General features: G+C 37.1%; 1 protein-coding gene across 1 annotated transcript; it reads right to left on the minus strand.

Moving 5' to 3' along the window:
- Positions 1 to 102: 102 nt before the first annotated feature.
- On the minus strand, positions 103 to 25,406 carry LOC146585928 (betaine--homocysteine S-methyltransferase 1). The gene is made up of 8 exons (XM_085322084.1): positions 25,272 to 25,406; positions 21,224 to 21,356; positions 16,184 to 16,302; positions 12,718 to 12,909; positions 11,984 to 12,131; positions 10,913 to 11,095; positions 5,920 to 6,148; positions 103 to 5,411 (listed from the first exon to the last, which is right to left on the minus strand). Exons 1-8 carry the CDS (start codon positions 25,308 to 25,310, stop codon positions 5,237 to 5,239), a joined length of 1,218 nt encoding a protein of 405 aa, XP_085178210.1. The 5' UTR covers positions 25,311 to 25,406; the 3' UTR covers positions 103 to 5,236.
- Positions 25,407 to 25,412: the final 6 nt, after the last annotated feature.

The following is a 25,412-nucleotide window of genomic DNA, read 5'->3' on the forward strand; positions in this document are numbered from 1 at the left end:
ATATTATATTTTCTAACTTTTTAAAATAAAAGATGACCTGACTGTATTTAAATAAAAACTTCAATCTAGTCCTTTTCTTCTGATAGTAAAATAAGAATGAAATGTTGCACAATTGGAGACTTAATTATCTTTGACAGTTCTTTAAAAGRAAACATTTCCTTAAGTAACAAATACAAGTGTGTTTGAGTTTGCTCTGAAATATAAATTGCTTTTCTAATGTCTGTGTACACAAAACTGTTAAGCCATTTGAGATTCCAGTGTCTCTCATTCTTTAGCCACAGTGAACCACAGGGAGGAAGCATTTGCATGTATTTCCACCAGCCTATATATTTAAAGTACAATTTAATGAAATTTCATCATACAGAAAACCAGTCTGAGCAGAAATCACATTGTGAGAAGCAAGATTTTTAAAGAGATTTTGCCTTAATAGGACACATCTTTAATGTTCCATAAAGTTGTAGTACTGTCATACTATTAAGAAATATCATATTACAGAAAGAAAGGACCAAATGACATAATTGAAAGGAAYATGCAAGGTTTTCTGTATACAAGCCTTTCTTTAAGTGTTCTTCTAACATCATTATGCTATAACTTTATATWACATCTATAACTATAATATTACATTTTACTAATGTTCTGATCACTGAGCAAGGAAATAAACTGGTATATTTATTCTCAATCTGAATTTAACAATCTGGATGACAATAATTATGCATAGTTTCATGAAATACAAAGAATCACTGTCAGGTATTAACAGCTTGCATCAACAAATGCACTTTTAGGCTGATATAGTTCCAGGCTGATATAGTTCTCTTATATTAAAACATTACTAAAAATATGTTTATAGATTTAGCTTTTGCTTATCAAAAATTTAGCTTTAGATTATTCTTAAGATAGCCTTTTAATAACAGTGTTTGTAATTAATGTTTTCACAGTGATAACATATGCCTGATCTTTAAGAATATCTAAAAACTGTAAGACACTTGTTCTTTCTTGGGTGGAACTGCCTTGCTTTTTTGTTTGATTGAAAATTTTAAAAAAGATCATGAGATTTAGCATAATATCTGCCATAACACTTGTTACCKTGGCTGTCAAAAAGCAAAGACTAGCCTACAAGGCTGAACAGGTTGGGTCTCTTTCTAGTACTCGCTTGATTTGCAAACAGATAAATTGCAAAGCAGATTTTATTAACTTTTCACCATTTCTTCTTCTCGTGTTTCAGTTTCCAGTTGGTCTCTTTTCACTGAACTGAAATGAAAACATGCAAATGTTTGCAGATGAATGCTGAAAAATACTCTTGGAACAATCATCAATATCAGGTATTGTTTGTAGAGCATGTTTTGATCAATGTGTGTTTGCTATTACTTTATTAGTGATAAGATAGACTCACGATTCTTCTCCCTATTCCAAACATACATTTCTTAGCAACTACCCTCCACTCTGATTGCCTCAAATTCTGTTCCCCAAATTTGCTTTCTTTTTCAGATATGTGACTTTGCTAGACAAATAAGCTCCAGAGTAGAGTTGGCCAAAATATACTAAAATTCCATCTTCTGAYTCCTAAATTTGTGAGGTAATTGATTGGCACAGACTGTGTGTCCCAGGAGTTACATGTATACACATCACCCACTGTTGACCAAATTCCGTGAAATTGTATGAGCTGCAGGTTACTATCTCTTATAAAACTTACTATGTTAGATGACATCTTGGTCAATAAAATGGAACACAAAAGAAACAGTAATACAGAATAATTTTTGTAATGAAGCAAGATGCTGAAATAATATATTTTATGATAATATTCTGCCCTTCCTATTTCAATAGAATCTATACTGAAAATATTTTAACACATTGCAGATTGAAATAAGATTAGTTTATGTTAAATATTCTATAGAGTCAATGGAGTAGAACAAGACTGATATATGAAACCACTTTATCTCATGCTTAGGTAAAAAATGTCACCAAACCTGCAGCTGCATTTGTGTATAGTGTTGAAAAAGAAAGCATAAGTTATAAAGGGCTTTAAAAAGACATACATGGTACATAGAGAYTTCTGATTAGGTAGGACTTTTTAAAAAGTCTCCTCCCAAAGGAACAGGAAAAAAMCCCTGTGTTTACTGTGATTTTATACCTTTATCTGGAGTTTCCTTACTTTCCTACAGTTTACAGATTCATCAGACAAACAGGATGGGAGAAAGCGTATCTGACTATTAAACTGCATGTATTCCGGCCACAAGACAAACTTTATCTTTGCATGGGGTTACTGAGAATTTTGGAGCTGACTAAAAATATAGCCATTTTCTCAAGTGTAGGACTGTGAACGTGTAGAAAGTACAGTTTATTTGGATCCCTCTTGTCCTTATATTCAGCCTTGTAAGGGTTTATTCTTTAGATGAYATTAGACTTTCATTTTTGGATCTGAACTTCCACGGTTTAGATCACTTCTCTTTCCAGGTAAAAAATATAGAGCTAGAAAGTTCTGAGAGAAGATCTGATGAAGGTGATTTTGTGGGATATGATACATCACAGGCTCAAACAAAGGCAATGGGGAAAGAATGAACGAACAGGGACTGTTTAATTGAGAGAGTGAAACAAGAAATGTAAACCTTCAAAGGGAATAAATTCTTCATATCCATAATGAACTAGAAAGAAATAATGGATTTAAAATCCATCAGTGAATATTCAGTCTAGGAAAAAATTGCTAAGGAGAGTGGAATAATCAGATTGCCTGGGGRTGGCATGGAATCTCCATCAGTAGGTGTATTTCTGGACAGGTTAGACAAATATCTCCTATGAACAGCTAGCTGATCCTGCCTTAGGATAATAAATACACCAGGTGACCTTCTAAAGCCCCTTTCACTTTTAATTATCTAAGTTTTCAGACAGACTTCCTAAGGAAACAAGTTTTCTCAGATTGTGCAGTCTGTGTCATGTTACTCAATGGCAAGACCAGTGGCAAGCTTTAACAAAGCTAACTGTTCCCTTATCCCTCACAAAGATTTTGCACAGAAAGAAATGGGAAATAAAGCTTTGCTGGCTTTGCTACTCCCTTTTTTCTTCACAACAGTTTGCAGGTTCTTTAGTGATGTATCACACAAAGATCAGTAAGGAACACCCTCTCAATGCGTTTTCATCCCATGCTCAATGCGTTTCTAAGCCCAGCCAATGACAGGTATCAAACAGGGATTGGGTAGCTTCCCTGTCGGGTCAGCTCTCAACTTGAATGGCTTCTAAACTTCTTCATAATGTTTCCTGTCATCATTCGTGTCTTTTAAAAGATGGTCCTATTTAAACTGGGTATCTAAAAGTAAGTGCCTAAAATCGTATTTGAGCATCTTCTTAAATGCCATGGTTCTTAAACATCTGATTTGCAAAATGATCTCATATTCTCTACAATGGGAGTTTTTTTGAATATTGGATTCTTTTTAAATAATCCAGCTGCATCCTTTGCCTCAGGAAGTCCCTAAACTGATAACGATTGCCCAAAGCACTTCTTCATCAATTTTAAGCCACCTTGTCATGCATACCTCATTCATATTGTGTGCATTTGGGTGGTGTTTTGCAGATTTTGCATCATTCYACTTTCTGCAGGGAGGACTTGCAGAAGAATTTAGGAAGGAAAGGGGTTTAATCAAACACACTTATGTGGATGCTTTCTACATAAGCTATATTTAAAAGTATCCGCTTCCTTGATTTCTCTGTTTTTGGCTTTAAGGCAAATTCTCCAGGTAATAACTAGTTTAACCTATTACAAACATGGTAAAGGCAGRTGAGTTTCTCTAAAATATGTCAACCAATAACAACCTGAAAAGGATATCTGAAGTTTCCTATTAAAATGTTATACTAAGATGTTTCCTGAACTGCAGAATACCAACATAGCAATAATGATGTGGGCTTACCCATAAAACATAGCCCAACAAAAGCTTTCAACAATCTAACTTAAAGGATGATTTTTTTTTCCATGAAGGTAGTGACTTTAATATAGAATGAGTGAGAATGAGATTCTAGAGACAATCTAAATTTTGTGGTGTTTCAAAAAATAAGCTACAGAACTGTATCTTTTATGGTTTTGAAGAGTATGTGATGCCCTTTCCAGGAAAATTCATCTTAACAAGTTCAGTGTACCGAAGTACACTGATTAATCTATTTCCTAACAGTATTTTTCATGTCTACAACTGATTTTCTCTAGACTGAATCAATCTGCTAAAAACAACAACCACCACCACTCCCCCCCGCCCCAATCATGGAATGTTTTATAACCCTTTGAAAAAGGAGGTTTTTGAATTTTACTACATTTTAGGAATCTTTTAGTTTTTAAGTGCCATTTTGAGATAAGCAAGTGTTTCAAGTGAAATATTAAAAAAACCAGCTGGTTCATTTGAAATTTACAATTGTTTACTGGAGGTATGTATTCTTTTTATTATTTGCATACCTTAAAACATAAAAAGTAACACAGAATAGTGTTTGTTCATTTTTTTTAAAAAATTCAGAAAAATTTCTTAAGTCTTTTAGTTTCCAGAGGAGGAAATCCTGTGTATACAGCACCTTGACACCAAAACAATGAGATTTTTTTTACCTGACATTTTTGTTTCCTGAAAGTTCTCTCTCAATCTTTTTTTTCCTGCATGTAAGAAACTCCTACACAATCCCATTCTCATTTTCCTTGTCTTTTGATTCAGTTTCCAAGATCTCTTTTTCAGTTTACTTTATTCTCTTGAAGTCAAGGAGATGACTATTGATAACTGCRTGTCTGAAGCATCACTAACTCGCATGTGCCTGAAGTTCCCCTCAACAAATCCTGAGTTCTGAAGAAGCTCTTACATAGTCCTAAGCTGAATATAGGCTAGGAGTGGGAATCCAGTTATACAGTATTTATAGATGGTTTTTTCTTTCTTTTTCACTGGTGAGTTGAGCCCATTAGTATTTAGAGCCAACATGTATTTTAGTGTCCACCCAATTAATGGCACTTAGCTAAAGTACARTAGTTAGAGTAGCTCAATTACTACGAGAATCCACACCTCCTTCTGATTGGGGCGTTTCTAAACTATTTGTCCAGACAAACATTTTATTGTCAAAGTTTGACATATTTAATTTGTAATCACATTCTCTCTACATTTTGTCCTTCTCATTGCACGTTAACTGATAAATTATCAGGGTACTCATCTTCACTAATTCTCTCTTGTGAAATATAAGATGCTCTGTAGATAAATCATTCTAACATTTAGGCAACTGCAGTGGATTAGATCTTCTGTTTCTCAAAGAGCTCCTTCAGCTGTTGTTCAGTTGTTGCTTCTTTCTGCTGCATCAGCTCTTTGGCTCCTTTGGTTACTCCCCAGCCATCTGGCTTTGACAATGAAGGACAATATGGCCTGCCTGAAGCAGGCTTCAGATTCTCCCAGTATTCTTTTCTTGCCCTAAATAAAGAAAGGAAACTTTAATATTTGTTCCAGCATCTCACACTACTAACTGTGTGTTAGACAACTCTCAGCAATGGTGGTTTAACTTCCACAGGCTGATTTTGTATTTCAATAAAGGAAGATGAATGAAAGCATGCAATGAAATGATACATATTTAAAACATGTCATCTCTCAGGATGAACACTGTAAGCTACTCACTATTAGGAGCTATTTTACATGAATCTTTTTTTTTTTTTTTTTTTTTTGTTTTAACTGTCATGAGTTACTTTCACATTCATTCAGACCAAATTTTCATTTAAAGGGAGTTAAGTATTTTTGAAGCTCTCCTATTGCCCCTTCTTCCCTTTCACTACTCTCAGATCAGATTTATTTTTCAAAATTACTAACACAGAATGGTTACAGTACTATTTAGCTCTCCATATTGGTTAAATCAGTCTGCTGGATGGACCAACATAAGCCACTGCAAAGCATATGCTGGTGAGCTTTCCAGTTCAGATATACATACCTTGCTCTGACCCAGGGTTTGGTATGCATGCTGAGGCTGTTGCCCCAGCTACCATGTTTCTCAGAAGCTTCAGGCAGAAAACCTCTTTGAGGAGCCAGCTCCTCAGCTATTGCTCGGATGTGATATGGCTCAAATCCACAGCAGCCCCCAATGTAACGAATTCCTAAGTCGTAGGCCTTTCTTGCATATTTTTGAACATCCCATCTAGTGACAACTCTTGGCTCCAGACCTGAAAGGATATTCATAGCTTAGATTTCCACCATGCTTCATTTCAGCAGATTTTTAGTAAGAAGTCACATGTTGGTGCATTCGCACAGTGTTTGCAAATCTGGCTGTAGGYTGTAAATGAACCGTCTGAGCTAGAATTAATCATACAAACTTTTAGAAGTCTAGCTTTAGATGCTGTTATGCTCTGGTGAGCCATATGTGTTGTAAGCTTCCTTTGTCTTGCAACATAGCAACATCTGAGACTGATCAAGCTGTAAGTCACATGCTTGCCATTCTGCTAGAGTTCTTAGCTGCAGTACTGGCGTTTTGGACATTACACCACTTCTCAAGAAAGTTCTGAATGAGCAATCTGGGAAATCTGATTACACAACTTCAGTGTGAGAAAGGAGATGGTATCAGCTTACCTGTAACAGAAATAAGCCTATTAATTATTCCTTAGAAATGCTTTCTACCCYTTTTTTTTTCCCAAGATCAGCTATCAACAACCAGTTGTTTCACTAAAAAYTGGGATCTGTAACTATTTCTTAGCTCATCCCTTATTCAGTTACAACCCAGCTTTAAATAGTGTGCTTCTTCAAGCCCAATTCTTGTGGAAAGTTCTGCCTGTAGCTGACTTAGGATAGCTAAGATGCAATCTCTCAAGTCCCTCTTCCTGCTGCAGGTTGTGGTGAGCTGAGTGAAGGAACAACAAGATCGAGAGGAAAGACTTCTGGAAGAAAAGGAATATATAGAGAAAAGAACTAACAAGGAAAAGTGCACATCAGACACAAGGAGATAGAAGACAGGCACAACTGGAAAGAAAAGACCAAGGATTGGAGGAAAAGACCAAAGGAATTAAAATAAAAATACAGGAGGAAAAATCTTCCTCCTTTCTTACACACAACTGCAGGAGATGAACCACCATGGTTATGAAGAGAGTGCAGCATAATGTCAGGACAGTGAACACTGGGCACAGAAGCCAAGGTGAGGTACTACAGCTTCATCTCCACAAAAGAGAGGTGGGGTTCTCCTCCCTATGTCCTGTCACAAAAATGGCTAACATGCAAAGCAGATTTGATCAAAGTCTAAGAAGGAGTTAAAGAAGCAGGTTCAGGAAATAAAAAGGAGAAGGAAAAAAAGTGAGTGTTCTTAACCAGAAAGCTGTTGTTCTCAGAAAGAAGGTCTGGACAAAGGAAAAGTAGATGGTCTAATATAGAGAAGGAAAGGCAGATGAAGCTAGCTTAGGAGGGTTGTTTAAACAAAAGTAAGTTTGTGTACAGTCCTGCAGTTGTATGAGAAAGCATCAGAAGCACCAATGTACGATTCCTTTGTCTGTCATGTATCCGTAAAAAGCTAATGCTGAATTGATACAAAATGGATGAACATAAGAATGCAGCATCTTGCACTAATTTTTTACTTGCATAACTGACTAAAAAGTCCAAGTGAACACTGTAGAGATTCTTCCTGTCTTCTCCATCACCCACCTTGTCACAATCAGTCCTTGTGCTTCAGAAGCATAAGGACAGCACCAACCTAGCTTCTCTGAAAGGGCAGGGACAGATTATGCCATGAAAACTGCCTGTACACATTGTGAAACAGTGATTCAAGACAAGAAGTATATGAAAAAAAATTTCCACCTAGATCACGTTTCCCCCACCCCATTGCCAAAACTCAGTAATATTCTATTTTCCATACCTGTCATTGTACAGCATTTCTTTTCTTGGCTTTATTTAGAATTAAAAATCTACAGCTTAGCGGTTCGGTAATTTATATGGAAAAGAGACTGAAATTTTCATCAAGTTTTGATAAGGAAATTGTAACCTTCTAGATTTGGCCCCTCTATGCATCTACTCTGGAGATAATCGGGTATACTTTGGCTGACAGGATATTTTTCCTAAAAGATTGTCCTTGGTTAACTAGTGACATTTGAAAGCAATTGCAGTAACACTGAAGGCAAGGCATAGAAAACTAGAAAAAGTTCTGAAGATAAATGCTATTAGCATCTGGATGCTGTGGTTTGCCAATACAACATAGCCGATGTCTTTTAGCAACTAATCTTTTTTGCCTGTACGGAGGTTATGTACATTTCAAATATCTAAATGCCTCTATACGCACAGTATCTTCCACAAAAAACTGTTAACTGGGTCAGTTTAACAATGATTTACCAAATAGCTTATCTGCCATCAAGTGATCAGTTGCTCTTTCTGGGTTTTGAAAACATTCAGTGAATCAGGCTTCTCTAACTGACTCCAAATTTCTGAAAACTGAGATCTCAAATTGCTTGTAACGTATGAGCCAACAATCAGAATAAATCAAAGAGTGAAACTTTCAATTCAGTTGATTACTTACTGCATCTGTTCTATCTTTTTTGCTTGCAATCAGAGGAGCTGTATAAAGGAATGAATAGGCTAAATGAGTTTCCAACGCTTTTAAATATCCCAGAATATTTTCAGAACCCAGACATGTTATTATCATTGAATGAGTGCTCAGGCTCATGCTTTATTCCCTTTCCTTCATTTATGTAGGAAGACAAATGAAAAAATATATTCTCCTGAAAATCACATCTACCTCTCAAATTTTTGTTATAAACTCAAGTTTCATGTATTTCAATACCGTATTTTATAGACTGATATTGATAAGAATGCATGATATCTGAAAATGAAGGCATTTTTCTAATAAATTTAGAGTTTTAGCTTATTTTGTCCTCTTCTCTTAAGACGACATGATTTGCTGAATCCCTTGTGGATACAAGTCATAAATACAAAAGCCTTGTATACACATAAAGTGGTTGAATGTTTCAATCTTTTCAGATTTTTTTCTAAGCATATTAGTGATGAATCCATTTCCAAACTGCTAATCCATTTATTAGCAACATCAAAGAACTTATTCTCTTCTCTAGTCTCTCTAATCTTCCTTATATTAAAGTGTTACACCTGCATGACTGAACCATTACAAGCTGCAATAATCATGCATCTATATTAACAATCCAGTTCTGTATATACATTGTACATGAAATCCCTACACTTTTAAATATTACAGGACTTATGGTATGATATCACAACCCAGAATGCTGGGGGGCTCCAGTCCAAAGGCATTTAAAGTCTAAGTTTTTAATGTATTTGCTCTAGTTCATGTCTTCAAGCTGTTTTACAGCTGTCATGCACCAAGGTTCTATGTACAGTGCATGAGGAAGAACAGCCTTGTTCTGCACATCATCCTTATCATATGAGCATCTCTCCAGAAAAAAAAGATGTAAGAGTTTGATTTTTATTTTTTGTATTAGCAAGATTCAAAATACTTGAACTTGGAATGAAGTTAGAGGCTACACCTTAATTTAGGTCATGAAAATTCACATTGGATATCCTCCTGATAATTCTGATCCTGCTMACCTCTGAAGTAGCATGTCCTTTGAGTTTGGGATTTACTTATTTTTAAGGTTATCCTTGGTTCAGTCCTTCCTGCATTTTTAAGGGAACAGACTATGAATTTGGGATGGTGAAAAGCCAGTGCAGTAAGCAGGAGAGAAGGTATGACATAACTGAGACAATTTGTTGTGGAGACAAAACATACTTTTACCCGGGCTGAATTTCTTGGAAGAACCTTGGTAACTCAGTAAAGTTGGAAAAAATTTGAAATGTAGGGTACAAAACTCATTTGGACTAATAGCTTGCTTGTAACAGAAGTAGCAATTCCATAATCAAGTTACTAAAAAAAAAAACATACTAGGTCACACAATTTAGAAAGTATTTGGCATTGTACTTGCACTACAGTTCAGTTCAACCCCTTTTGAATGTTGTTGGCTACACAGTAAGTCACAGGAAAAGAAAACTAATCTCTAACTGCTTATGTGAATAGCATTGATATTGGGAATACAGTAAAAGGTAATCCACAATTATGGCATCTGAGTAATCAACTGAATGAGTATTGAGATAATATCTATTATCTTCTATGTTCTGTTTCTTAAGGAGTATTTCCTACGCTGAGCAATGTTGTCTCCATATGGGCTGATAAACACAACTGGATTGGAGTTGACTATAAAATTGGGTACTCTGTATTATAGAAACATTGGTAAGAAATAATGTAGAAATAGTCATATTTCTTATTCCACACACACACACACACACACACACACACACAAAAAAGTTAAAAATTACATGTTTGGGCTCCAGTGAAGTAGAAGAGTTGAAAAATTTGGAGAATGATTGGGAAAGAGCAATTTCTGAGTTTACAATGGGTGGATTTTTGACAATGTGATTGGAGCTATTTCTTCAGTGTTTAGTCCAGCTGGAACAGACACTTGAAATAATCCCAAACTTTATAGAGATATTTGTTCTAGGAAGTCACTGCTGTATAAGAATAACTGAAGATATATGAGTATATTCAATCTGACTTCTGGTTTTATGGTAAATGCTACACTGCAGCATTTAGAAATTCAGTTTCAGAGGTGAAAGAGGCATCTCTACCAAAGTTAATAGAATTTAATGCTCATAATCAGATTTGAACTTAGGTCATGRAATTTCAACTATTTTCACCATAATTTCATTTTCAATTGCATGTTACCATGTTACTGAAATACCCTCCCTATATGGACGATGTACAGCAGCACCATTCCCTTTTTCAATCTAATATTTAACTGCAAGCCCTCTATGCAGAATGCCAGACAGAATAATGGGGATTGATGCTACTGAACTGAAGGAAGCCTTGCAGTCTCAGGTTAGCTAAAAAACCAAGGGTGAGGGAAAAAAAAGAAAGAATCAGACAATTAAGAAAGATGCCTATGTCTTACCAAAGGGAAATTCTGGAAGATCAATAAATCCCTGCTTCCCACAGTCAGGTGTATGGAAAGCAAGTGGTTGAGACATCAAGTATGCTTTCAGTTTAGCAGTCTCCAAGCCCTCTTTCATAAGCTTCACAGTTTTCAGGCAAATATCTGGGTCAAAATGGCAGTTGACTCCAACAATAGAAGCACCTGGAAGGAGAAAAATAACTTTTCAGTTCCCTTTTCAGGAAGTGGGAGGTGAAARTTCTTAGCCACAGCATTCTGGAGGCAAAACAGGTGATCTCTATGYGACCATTGTGTCTACTACTACTTAACACAAAGCAGTTGGATGAAAGCCAACCTCAGCTCTCTTGAGGCTGATCATTCCATTTGCATCTTCATTGCACTCTTTGTCTTCCTGACCAAACGCTGTGATGGAATCATTTCTCACCCTTGTACAGTTGCCTTTCTCATCAGTGAAAACAAGTGTATGGCCACATACACAAATGTTCAGCAGGTTCCTAACACAGATCCGGCCTTTGGATTTGAACTCCAAATCCAAAGGAAAAAGAGTAGTTCAGAACAAATAATAAAATCTCTGCATCGTCCATCATGCCTTCTGTCCTYTTCCTTGTTCTGCAGAAAATACTGCCTTTGCAAGACAAAAGATTTAAGCTTTTCATCCACTTTTCTCATCCTGGGTTTGAATTATGCTCCAGACATTTTTAAAAAAACAGGAGCAGAGAATCAAAGATAAGTTTGGTTTCTGCGTATGTTTCATAATTCTAAGCCCAGAATTTGGAGCTGGCTCTGTAACCAAACTTGAACAGTTTTAGCATTTGGTCTACTTGATAGTTGTCGGTGGTATTGCCCCTAATACCACCTTGTTTAATAAGGATTTCATAGTTGCATTTTTATGCATGTATTTTTTCAAGACTTCTCTACTAAATTGTACATTGAAATTCTTCTCCAGGATCAAAACTTTTATTAGATGTAATCAGGACACTATCCACTTAAGATATACATCCATTTATCTCAATGTTTAAGTGCTTTAYTCAGTTTCATAATTTTAAAGGGCAGATTAAAATAGATTCTTACCAGCCTTTACCAGCTGGACAGCACACTGTCCGGGTGGCACACCATGCATGTCTCCCTCTGGACCAATGCACATTGTAGCTGCAACTGGCTTGCCAGATTCTTTTAGCACTTCAACTGCCCAGACAGCTTCTTCAACATGTTCAAAATACTAAAAGAAATTAAAACTTGGCTACTTTCTTTCCTTGGAGATGAGGCATAAACACATTAATCCAAACCCCAAATCCACCAATAAGTCAATGACTTGAGCCTTTTCTGATTTACACTAGTAAAATTCTATTGAATTCACTTACTGCACAGTTAAAAATCGATAAAGTCAGTATACTAAACTAATCAAAAAAAAAAAAAAAAAGGTACTCCTGTTCTATAATAAGAATGCCCATACAGGGGATTAATTAGGATTTATTCTCAAAGAACTGCTTCCATATAGAGAAGTCATCATGGGTTGATTGCTTGTAGACTACAAGAAGAAATAAGACTAGTCAAGACCACATTCACCTATCCTCTTTGCTCTTGTGCAGGATTTGACTTGGCTAAGATAGAAATTTAGGATTAAAGGTTCTAGAACACTTGAAAATACTACCACGCCTTTTCAAAAATACTACTGGGATAAAAGTTTGGCAGTAGGTTTTAAAGGAAGAAGCAACATATACTCAAATTTCCAAAAGTAGACTAGACATCTGAAAGTTTACATGCTCTATTAAATGAAGGTGTACGTTATTATTTTATAGATTTACCTCTGCAATCAGGAAGTCCACATCCTTTCTCATAAAGACTTCTAGCTGCTTTCGAAAGATTGCTTTGACCTCAACTTTATCCTTGCAACTTAAGTATGATGGTGTTTGACTGACTCCTCCAGCCACTAAGGCATCACCTTCCTTAGCCACTTCTTTTGCAATGTCACAAGCAGCTTCATTAACTTTCTGGCCCTGTATGAACATAGATTACATCAGTTTTACCTGGTCAGAGATATGAACGTAATTTTAGAGCACAGAAAGGACAAAACAGTCAAAAGCCATAGTGAGTTTTTCATATCCATTTATATATATTTTTTTAAATAGCTTTTTTGGGGTTGATTACAGAGATTGGCATCTTTCAAAAAAGTAACAGAAATGTTAGGAAACAAGGAATTTTTCATTTTTAAGTTATCAYATTATSAAATACAAAAGCATATTAGCTCTAATACATCTTCTTATACAAACAGTCTCTAAAAAGCAAATATTTGATGTGAAATAGAATTTCCTTTGCCTTTCAGAAGATGAGTTAGAGGTACCTAAGTGTATTTGTTTAGACCTCTATTTTGAGATTTTGGGGRTGGAAGAAAAAATTTTAATTTCAATTGATTATTCATTACAATCTTTGATTGATTTTATTATATTTTAAATTTTGAAAATTAATAGAATACTATTCGTATACATTTATTGAAGTTATTTTAAAAAAGGTATCGTCACTTATCTGATGGTAAAGTCACCAATTTAGGAATAGTAAAGTGAAACATATTGCCATATATATATATATATATATATATATGATTAACCACCTAGACTTAAAGACACATTCTCTCTATAGCTAAATCAGGATGACTAGAACAGCTTGTAAAGAAAACATTAAGCTGGGAAAAAAATAATTTTTTGAAAGGACGCATTATTTGGGACGGATAAAAAAGTACTGATCAGAGCAGGTTTCTCTGTGGCCCAGGGACTACTTCCAGTCTCAGAAGCTACACAGGCTTCTCTCAGCTGAAGTTTTTCATAGCGGCCCCAAAAGATCCAGCTGATTCTTAAAGCTAACGGTGACAGAGTGTCTTCTATTGCACTGGCACTCAGGTACATGTTTGGGAACTCCAGGAGCAGGAGTGTGCAGTGTGCTCCCCACCTCGCCTCCCAACCTGACCTCTCTTTCAGCAACACATAGGCAGGGGCTAACTGAGCATGCACCACCTAAAATCTATCTACTATGCAAATATGACATGAGTCAATCACCTTACCCATAAATTGGGGGTGGGGGGTGGGAGAGGAAGCCCAGAGCCCCTTGAGCTCTCTTGCATGGCAGCAGGCTGCWCTGCAGAACCTCCTCTTGAGCAGAGATGCCTCTCAAGGTTACTCCTTGAGGTCGAGAGATTCCTTACCCATGACACAGCCTCAGGTAAGTGACTAATAGCATGCTACAACTTTGCAAACTTAGATAAACTACATCTCTGGTTGTGCACATAACCCTTTAGACATAAGCTGTTGACCAGGCCTGGGACTAAGACTGAATCTAGCCGCATCCAGACTCCTCTAAGGAGGAGTTCAGAAAGCAAGGGGGACCACTCCAAACCTCACAACTCAACAGGATGGTCTCCTTGATGATTTTGTCTGACCCTGTCCTCTCTGCAATAAATACCTGACTGAATCTTGCCATCAACTCCTGTTAAATCACTGTCTTATTTACAATTGAGCTTTGTTAAATCACTGTCTTACTACAATAAAACATATTACTGCTTCTCTCACAAGTGAGGTGCATCCAGAACRTACTCTTCCGCGACAAGGAGACATAAACCAGTCAGTGCCTGGAGGAACCTGCCCATAGAGCTGGCATCAAATCAATCTTGAAAGCTTTACTGCAATGCATTCTAGTTTCCAGCTGCTCTCCAAGACTCGTATCATTTTGCATGGCAGAAGGAATTTCAGAATGGCTTGTTGCAGAGGCATCGCATTTCTGGGACTATCACTTGAGACATTTCATATCATATCTGTTGACTATAAAGGTATTGCATTTCAGATGAATTTAGCCATACGACCTTATGCCTGATGTTTCATCCACTAAACAATGTATTTTTTATAAACCCCTGAACTGGTATTTTTACTATAGACACTGAAATACTTCTGAATTGTAAAAGTAAAGCTGTAAGCAGCAATAAAGCATTCATCCTCTCACTGGAACTCAATCAGCTAGTCTGAAAAAGTTAAYAAACATGTAGGCTAAATATGGGCACATTCTAAATAAGTGTAAGAATTAGAAAAATACTCATTAAAATGTTGGTTCTGACTCCACCCAGTGAGGTAGAACCAATCTGTTTTTGAATAATTCCCACATTAGTAACTTATAAGCTGTTCACAGTATCTCAATATTCATAATGACCAATGCTTTTCTTTAGGATATGAAGAATTCTGGTTCATTCTAGTCTGTACAGAAACAGGCTCCAGACTTCTTATTAATYGGAAAGAAGTATGAAATTAGATTCTTACTTGCATAGCAGATACATCTGTATAACAAATCTTTTTATTTTTATTCAATAAGCCATGTACATGGGTGAGATCTGATATCAAATACGTTCTGAGAGCAATGCTATGGATTTCATCCTGATATATGCAACAGTCTTAGGGTAAAGGTGACCTCTTAATTTAGCCTCAAAAGTTTCTCTAATTTCCAGATCACTCTTGTTTCTGGGCTAGTATAACTTCACAGCTATACAAAAATTCTTTTCTCCTTGCCCCTTGAAAAATCCTCTTTATTTACCAGAGGAACAGAAAGTATGACCATAGAGAAAAGGATTAGAGAAAACATCCAATGGTAGATCTTCTAATCTCAAAGGAACTATCTACGTATGTTTGTGCCAAAAGCCCCCATGGACCTTGGACTTGCATTTAGTAAAGGCACCCAACATCCTACAGTACCCATCTCCTCCATGTAAAGGGTAAGTAAACACCATCACAGTACTTTCGTTGCTGTACCAGGTTACTCTTACACATGAGAATGAGAATTTTGATCTTAGTATATACCTTGGATTTATTAGTTGGTACTTTACCGAAGATACGATTTTTAAAATCCTGCAGTTCTTACTATCTAGTCATTCACTAGGATTCTTCACACTTTCTCTGAATGTTAAAGCATTTCTTTTTTTCCAATTGATTTTGTTGTCTGGGCATTTAGTCCTCCCCATATCTTTGTATCAAACATCAATACTCTAATCTCCTCAGACTGGAAGATGTAGGCATCCTCTTTCCTCCCTTCATCCTTGCCCCATTTTGTCACTTTACCCCCTTAACCATGTCTTTCTTAATATTCCAGACTATGGAATCATATCATCTCATTCTCTGGTCCTCAAATGGAGCCAAAATTGTTATGAGAAGCTGTGAAAATATGCAGTAATTCCTCTAGTAAACCATTTCAAATGAATCCACTTTTTGCAAACCTCCATCAAAACAGTATTTTACTCACAGTTATCTTCTCAGCTACATAATTTCCCCTGTTCTCTAGTTTGTCCTCACTGGCATAAAAGGTAAATGTCTGTAGAACATTTGATCCAGCTCTGAGGAACTCCCGATGAAGCTGACGAACTGCAAAATAATTAAAAGAGGCAAGGAAGAAACATTTGGTACAGTTATTACTATTGTTATCCCAAAACTAAATGTTTATTGACCCTTATTATATACTATTTTATTTTTGTTCAGAGAAGAAGTTATAGTACTGTTAAATAAATGATACTGTATTTACTGGAAGAGCCATTTATGATATGGGGAGGAGCAGCACTACATGATACATAGTTTTCTACTTAACGTTCTAAGAATGGGAAGAAAGGAATTTTCTCTTTAGTCATTCTCTGCTACAAATGAGTAAATTTCATCAGTAAATTCAGTTTTGTTTGCTGCCTTGCCTATCTTCTACTTTCTCCCAGTTTCACTTTATAGAACTGCATAGTAGTTTGGGGAAGACAGAGTAGATAACTGGCAAAGTATAATAAGGAATAGCAGATAGAAAGATCAGCCAATGAAAGAAAAAGTTGAAAAGTCGTACCTTCTTAGCTTCTGAACGATGAAAAAGAAAATAGAAAAAAATATATTGGAAACAAACAAAAGAACAAGATGATATTTATAGAGAAGAATATAGTGTTCCATTATCTCCACTATTCTATTAATTTCCTCCTTCTACATAACTCAGCCTCAGCCAAGACCAAAGCTCTATTTTGCTAAGAACTTAATTAAAAGATGACTAGTTGCTCCAGAAAAGTGAATCCCAACACTGACTTAACCCTTCTCAAAGTTATCCATGATGATTTTACTACAGAGCCAAAAGTTCTTTTGAAGGAGAGGCTGGTACTAGTTTTAGTGGACAGATTTCCTATATCAGGACTTTGGGAGAAAGCTTACTAGTAGTTCTGACTTTGTCGCTTTGTAAGGAGTACACTGCAATTGCCACAGTAGCAGCAGAACAAGAACTGTCAATTGATTTTATATACACCCACAAAACTAGAATTATTATATTTTCTAGGACACTGCTGATCACGTAAAACAGAGTTAAAAAGCTCAAAAGAGCTTACAGCAAATACATGAATAATTTATCCCCTAGATATTGGATACAGACATGAGAACACTGCAATTTCTAAGGCAGACATTTGGAGATGTTTCCCTGAAGTCTCAGTTTATAAGCCTCATTGTCTACAGACAAGCTGCGTCATTAGCTGAATGTGAATGTATCAGGAGAATAAAATTACTGTCTTCAGCTACTACAAACAGCCTTCTACACCAGAAAAGCTCAAAGAGTAGTTGCTAGAGTCAGTCTGCATACACGTGAGCAATGAGCAAGTCTGCTTTCTGTGAAGGATCAATGTTCTTTGCTTTCCTCCTGCTACTATAGTATTTCATTTCTAGTAACAGCCCTTGAGTAACCACATTGATCTAATACAATGCTTATTATGACAACAGTCAGGAAGACTTCCCCAGGATCACAGATTGCAGCAGAGTGGCAGTTCAAAAAGTCCTTGGAATCTGCCTGAACTATCAGGACCAAATTTCAGTCTAACAGCCTTCCAAGCAGAGTAAAAACATTCCTACTGCAGGGAGGTGGGKTTTTTTTCTTCTCCATACAGTGTTTAAATACACTATTGAATGCCTCTGTACATTTCTGATGTCTTGTAGCATGCTTTTCTATTCTACCTCATGAAATAACATTGATGAAAACTAGTCAGGAAATGGGAAAAGAACTCTGCAAATATTTTCACAAATGCTTGATGCCATTTCCATAATAAACTAGAGCAGTTTTAAATTTAAAGAGTTTAATGCTTTTTAAATATGAATGTGGCATTCCTGGAARAGTGCTTGGGATTTGTGTAAGGATGGTGACATAGGCGGCAAGAAAAACAATCTAGAATATATGGATAAGGAACTTGCTATCCCAAACTATCAGGTAYGTAAACAGCAGACTCTTGAATATGTCCACATTTACAGAGTAAGAGTGACTTTATAAGTATCAGCCTGAATATTATTTGATCTCAGGCAGATAGTTTTTACAGCTAGAACAGTTACAATTGTCAAGTCCATGCAGTCTGCACAACACTAAAAAAAAATCCAAACTACCCTGTAAATTTACATCTTGTGTGACTTCTAGCATGTTACCTAAGCCACCTTTYCCCCCCACTATTTGAGAAATGAGGAAAAACACTACATATGAAGCTAAACAGTTAGCAGTTTGATGCATCTTAGGAGTCAGACATACAGCACTGAGTTTTCATTTCAATCCAGCATATGTTGGACATGTCATAAGAGATAGGAATGTAAGCTAACAGGAGATGGGGGCAGTAAGTGCATAGACATATGTCTCAGTACAGAGCTGTATCCAAGACATCTGATCCTGCTTGAAACAAGTATTTAGATCTCATTTTTCAACTTGTTAGTCTTTCCAAACTTCCCGTCACATAACAGACATAATGGCCTTCTACTCAGTCATTTTTTTGCATTCCTTGCTGCATTCTCAAAACCTCTGTCCCCTTCCCTCTCTCCTTATAAACTGAAGGAGGGCTCACAGTTGTCTGGCTTTTATACCAGCTGGTCTAGCCAGTTGCTCCTTCTGTTCTTCACACCTGCCTTCAAAGTAACATGACCTTTGAGAATGCAGGAGCAAAGAGCAGTAATGGAGGGAAGGCAGCCCATTAATAAAATGTCATTTTATTAAAAGAAATTAATACATTTCTAGTTAAGAATATATTTATAAATAGCCTATAAAGGACTTATAAAATGTTATAAGCATGTTACAGACACCACCAATATGTTCTATAAATAGCTATTATCACATCAGTAGCAATTACTAGATGGCTGGGCTCTAAACTATGACAACTAAGACAAATCTGTGTGTCCACTTAGCTTGTTTAAGCCATCTACACATCTTCTCCATATAAAATATATCAAAGAAACTCAACTAACTCTATAAAATTTAAGTTACTGAAGGCACATGTTAGCTAGGTATTCCTGAAGCATCATGTGAGAACAAGGAATTCACTCTTAGAAGCAGTATCTCAGCAAGACAAATGGTTAACGCTGTCCAGATAAGTCAAATGGCATTAGCCCATAATCAACAGACCCTTCCTAGACTGAATCACTTTGTAATATATACACTATTTATCAGATGCGATAAGTATTAAAGAGATMCAGAAAAAGGCAACTAATGTTGTTAGAAACAAACAATTCAAATTTGCATTTCATAACTGGAAATGCATTTCTACATATAAACTCACAGAAAATTAAGACAGAGTATTCTCTGAGGCCTTCTAAGGACTTTGATACATCAGTCCAGTTTACTTGGGAAACATTTGGATAACATGCTGGTGAACAATATAGGAAAATAGAAGCAAAATACGCCTTGAGCATTAGCAGTCCAGCCAGGTGCTTGGGGATCCCTACATTGAGAGGTCATCCGGTCCTCACCAGTCCTTTCTATCTCCCATCACTGCTTCTTTCTCATGTGCAGATAAATGCTTGACATAAGGATAGTTACAGTGGTGCCTCTGCTTCAAAGTGACAACCTGGCTCCACTTATGGGCATGCCTTACATTCCCCACAGACTGAGATCTACACTTCTGGGTGAGGACTTGTGATGAGGATTGAGGGCTTTTGAGATGTGAAAGAAATAAGCAAAGGGGGAAATAAGCAGCATGGCCTAAGTGCTATGATTTGTAAGGCGGGATGTGCTAGTAATCTGCTGTGGGGGCAGAAAAGGGTATAGGTGTAGAGAGAGAGAGAGAGAGGTGATGGGATGCATTTTTGGGAAGYGAGTGCCAGCTGAACTAGGTCATTACCCTTTAAATCTTATCTGGAGCTCTGCATTATGCAAGACTGTCCCTGACCCAAAGATAGGCACGTTTCACAAAAAGCAGTACTTAAAGGCTGAGAAGGACTAGGGCGAATACACAGCTAAGTGTGCCAAAAAAAAAAAAAGTGATAGAGATGGCTGATAAGGAAGAGGAGGAGAAGGAAAAAGATCTTATTCCTCCAGTACAGGGGAAAAAGATTAATTTGGAAGGGCATACACTTAAGATAGAAGAAAAAAAACTTTTTGTCCAGGATATTCTGAATTGGCTTGTGGGATTAATTGCACATAGTATTACTAGGACAAATGCTCTGTTATATTAAAGCATACATAAATACATAATAATATCTGCAATTGCAGTATTTATGCTATATACTATAATCTTTATTCTATAAGGCATTAAATGATTTTGTTTTGTCCCCTCCAATGCAGAGAATCATTCCAGTAAATGGGAGAGGCAAGAGGAAAAGGTAAGACCCTTGCCACAGCACTTGGTGCAGCTTTMTTGCAACTTTATCATTCCCCTTTTCAGAGTGGAGCCAAATGCATTAAATACTCCTCTTCCATTCTATCATTCATTTAAAGTTGGTACTTTCCTGAAAGAATTAATAAGCAAACTGTTTTATAACAGTACAGAAGTTCTAGGATGATCAGAACACAGCAAAACAGATGATTAACTATAGAATTTCAGCATCACAAGATGTGGGAAATCATAAAATTTTATATCAGCTCAAGAATATACTGGACAAATTCATGAGAAATCACTGAATATTATCAAAATAGACAGATGTGATACAAGAATTAAAGAGGTTCAGAAAAAGGAAACTAATATTGTAAGAAACAAACAATTCAAATATCACAAAGATACCATATCTGGGTCACAAAGTCCCTTGGCCACAAATTCTTGAAGAATGGGAGAGCATTCTGGGGAGTTATCACTATACATTTGCACTACTTTTATATTCTTCCCTGGCCAACTGATTTTGGCCRGCATTAGAGCAAGAATATGAGCTCAGATGAGCTTTTTGTCTATAAATTCTATGGCTGTTAAGGGTGCGTTATGCTATGCTGTCAAACACCACATCTATTTGAAAATCTGATATGAATTCCTATGTATTTACTATACACGCAACTATATTTACCTTCACTACAAGATTACCATTGTACAGTAAAACTGACCTGCTTCTGGGTGTTCTACAGTTGCTTCAGGGGTCCAAGGTCCAGCTTTTACATATCCCCTCTTTTCAAGGGCAAAGACAAATCCTCCATCTCCAATCACAATTTCTCCAGCATCTAAGCGCTCTAGAATACCCTGAAGAAAGCAGGAGAAAAAGTTAATAATTACAGTTCTTCAGCTTTGTAGGTTTTCCACGTCTTTCTCTTCATCTCCTGTATTTGCAAAGACAACAACATAAGTATTTGCAGGCTACCAAAACCATCATTACTATAAAAATCAAAAACAATCCATTTTATTCTTGAAGTTTTCTTCTAAAAAATGGTAAATGGTCTGTTTTACAGGAACATAAGAYTTTAATATATGCATATATATTACACAGACTTTTCACTAGTAAGTTTTATTGTATTTCAGATGTATGGCCCCCTGAACTGGAAGTCAATGGTCCAATTCCATTCGTATCAAAGTGAATGTCAGTCCCAACTTCTGTAAAATGTATGTGACATTTTTTAGAACAAAACACTAGTATTAATGACCAATTTATTAGCTCATTTGTTTGTTAGCCACAAAGATCATCTTGACAACGCCTCAGCACAAGGAGCTAGTGAGACAAAATAGCACAACAGACATAAAAGGACACATGTAACATTTTTCTAGCAAGTAAGATACATCTCAACATGCTGTGATCTCRGCCTTCGTTTTCTGACAGCCTATTTTCACTAGCCTGGGTTTGCTTACCTAGACTTATAAAATGAAAGAATATCCTGCTTGTTTTGAACATTTCAGAAATGTTTCAAGATGCCAAATTACAAACATTACAGCATCCTATGATTAACCTTGCTTCTGCCTTGAAACGTACTCTAATGCAAAAAAAGTGATAATTCTTTTGTAAAATTTAAATGTAAAAACAATATATATTGACTGGACATAAAATATATTTATGCTGTATTCCTTTCATTGCTTCATTGACTAGCTCAAATCTTCCACAAAGTACCTTTTTATTRCAGAACATCTCTAGGTGATAAATTCTGCAATTAGATCATAACTATTTCCATTTGACTTTTTAAAACTGGATGATTGCAGACTTATTACAAAGGTATGGGGTACAGGAAAAAAAAAATCAAAGGTAAGACTCAAATTACCCTCCATAGGCATCTTTTCTGATGTCATATTAGTTTTTACTACTTCARGTGATAGTGAATAAAATTTGGAGGGAGTTGGATACAAAAGCCTTACAAAGTTGAGCATGGTTTGTGTACTGAGTGGAAGGTTTTTCTAATATTTAGTCTCCAACTTTCATTAAATTATCTTTCTGAATAATTACTGCTTTATTAATTCATTCATCTCCAATAACACATCTAGGAAAGACAAACACTTATGACTCTTTAGTACAGCCCTTTAGGAAGGATGAGAGCATGTCTTTCCAAAAAGGAGGAGCACTGTGCCAACTATGCCAGTTCCTGTACCAACCATAGCAGTGTAAGGCTGCTCTGAGGCTACAAAGCCTGGCTGACAGGGTGACAATTTTTGGCTCAGGCACTAACATGGCAGCAAGGTTATGGGGCTTCCCTGCACAGTGTTGCTGTGCAGATATATGAGCTTGGGCAAGTGGTTGCAAATCTCTGCATCACATTTCACTGCACTTTGTGGACTTGCCAAAATATTGAATATCATGACTTTGAGAAAGTATGCAAGCTTTTATCRTGATTTCAGCAGGACTGGGGCAAAACCCAATCTACAAAACTCACTAATTTGCAGTGAATCTCCCAATTATGCCTGTCTATAAAGAAGATTTAGTTGCACATACAACAGTTGGGAAACTTTGTAAAGATTGTGTTTGCCATTAACCAATTTGCAGTTGCAACAGAATGCCTCAGATGGGGCCTAAAAAAAGCCACMCAAGAGATTGCAGGGACCAAGTCCTGTTTCTTTTGCCTGCCAAGGAACCTTCTACAGAAAGAGCACGTTTCAGAAGTTTAATATCAAGAGAACAGGAGTGCAGGGGGAGAAAATCTCGAATGTGTAAGCAACTTCAGCAGGTGCAAGTACTATGTACATGTTGACATCATATATGGACATCATATTTAAATGCACTGCACTTAACAGATTTTTTTTCTTCTAACAAATCATTTCTAGGATTTAAAAGCAGTATTCCTTCACAAATCTCATTTTTAAACTACAATTTAAAATAACGTTCCTTTTCAACACACCRAAGCAACATAAACCATGATTTAACATAGCATATTAATATATTATATRTTAATATTACATATAGGTGAAATATGTATTATATACATCTATAACCACACTATATTGTGATAAATTAAATCTGGCATCAGGGTATCTAATAGCAGGTCAAAGGTGACATGACATAGCACCAAGTACTTAATATAAACTTGAATGAATCTGAACTAGCAAAGTAAAATGGAAATAACTTCTTAACAGACTTTATGATAGATTTTATATCATCTCTGCACATAAATTTAACTTTATCCATATTGGATAAAATACCATTGGTTTAACAAGCACATACCCAGCACAAACTCAGTATTAACACTGTTTTATTTGGCTCAGCAGAAATACAACTGTGCTTATGTCTGATCCAGATCAAATTTGTACTGTCAAGCAATCCAGTAGTACTTACATTTGGTGCTAAATAACAAAAAACAGTATCTGTAAAAAGCTAACCAAGGCTTTTTTGAGTCATCTTCCTACTATTTCATTTTGCTGCCATGAATGGAGTACACATAATCCACACATCTATCCATGAAGAGTGCAGATGACTATATAAAGAGATCCTCCCATTCAACTTTAGGAATTTAACTGAACCATGCAGCTGAAAAGTCTGCTTGATCTACCTGTGTCCTATCTTTCCACAGTGGAGGGAAAACMTATCTCAAAATGGCTGCTCAGATCTTAAGTGAGCCCTCAAGAGATACATCTGTCCATTCCCTGCAGCGGGAACATAGGGCATTTATACTCTTCCGCTAGTTGTCCAAAATTAGGTGGCAAGGGTATATGCCAAAAAATAAAAAGCAGAACATGTGCCTCACTACCTCCTTCATTTATAGCTGACCTACCAGAAAGGCCTAGAACTTGCTTCTATTCTCTTGCTGTAGCCTTATATGTTACATATATAACAATAAATAAAAACATTTCTGAGTAAGAAGTGCACTATTAATGATGATACTGTCCTTCTGAAAGAAGGATGGAATATGTGATTCCACTGACCCTCCAAGCAGGGCGACATTATTGAGTTTGATTTAAACATTGTTCAAATGTTTGCCTTAATGAACAGACGATGCCTGAATAGCTTTTTGTTCTGGTTTATTCCTTTAACTAAATGAGAGTGCTAAGGGCATGCATACATTGGAGCTACAGTCATATTACAAACACTGCTGGCATTTAGTCATATAAATCCAGAGGAGAACAAATTGCGTCTTTTAAATAAAGTCGGCAAGATGCTGAAGACAGAAATCTCAGCCAGTGAGAATTTATGCTTATACACATTTGTAGTTTTAATGTGTTGTGAGCACTGTTTAGTTTGCACAAACAACATTAAGCAAAATCTTMTTTTGAACTTTGGTGGCTCCATTCCGTGTGCTCAGAGAAATCAAAATTCTAAGACAAAAGTGTTAGAGCATTAAGTTCAAGCTACGTTAGCTATATACCGTAATAGTGTCCAAAGGTTTTTAACAGTTCTTTGGTAAGTACAGCTATTATTATGTTCGTACTTTATCCTTGCACCACGCGCCCCTAGCTGCAGGCATGCCAAGACCTCACTTGTGACCAGCGCTGCAGCGGGGCCCGCGCAGAGCCGCGCGCAGCCGGGCCCCGGGCAGGCCCCGCCGCCGGCCCGGCCCGCTCCGGGGCCGCGCTGTGCCCGCCGCGGCCGAGAGGCGCCGAGAGGCTCCCCTCGCTCTCGCCCGCCCGCTCCGCGCCCAGGGCGCCGCGCAGCACGGCCGCGGGCCCGCCGCTCCCTCAGGCGCGGCCCGCGGCAGGGCGAGCCCGCCGCCCCCGTGCGGGGCCGCGGCAGGCACGGGGGGAAGTTACCCTTTTGCCCTGCTTCGCGGTCTTCCCGATCGGCAACATCCTCCGCGCCCAGCGAGGTCGCCCAGCGGCTCGGCACGCAGCAGGAACAGCTCCGCGCCCTCCGCCCGCACCTTTATACCCGCGGGTCGCGGGCGGGCGCCG

This window comes from Rhea americana, unplaced genomic scaffold, assembly GCF_003343005.1.
Source record: "Rhea americana isolate MKP2758 unplaced genomic scaffold, rheAme1 scaffold_74, whole genome shotgun sequence".
NCBI lineage: Eukaryota > Metazoa > Chordata > Aves > Rheiformes > Rheidae > Rhea > Rhea americana.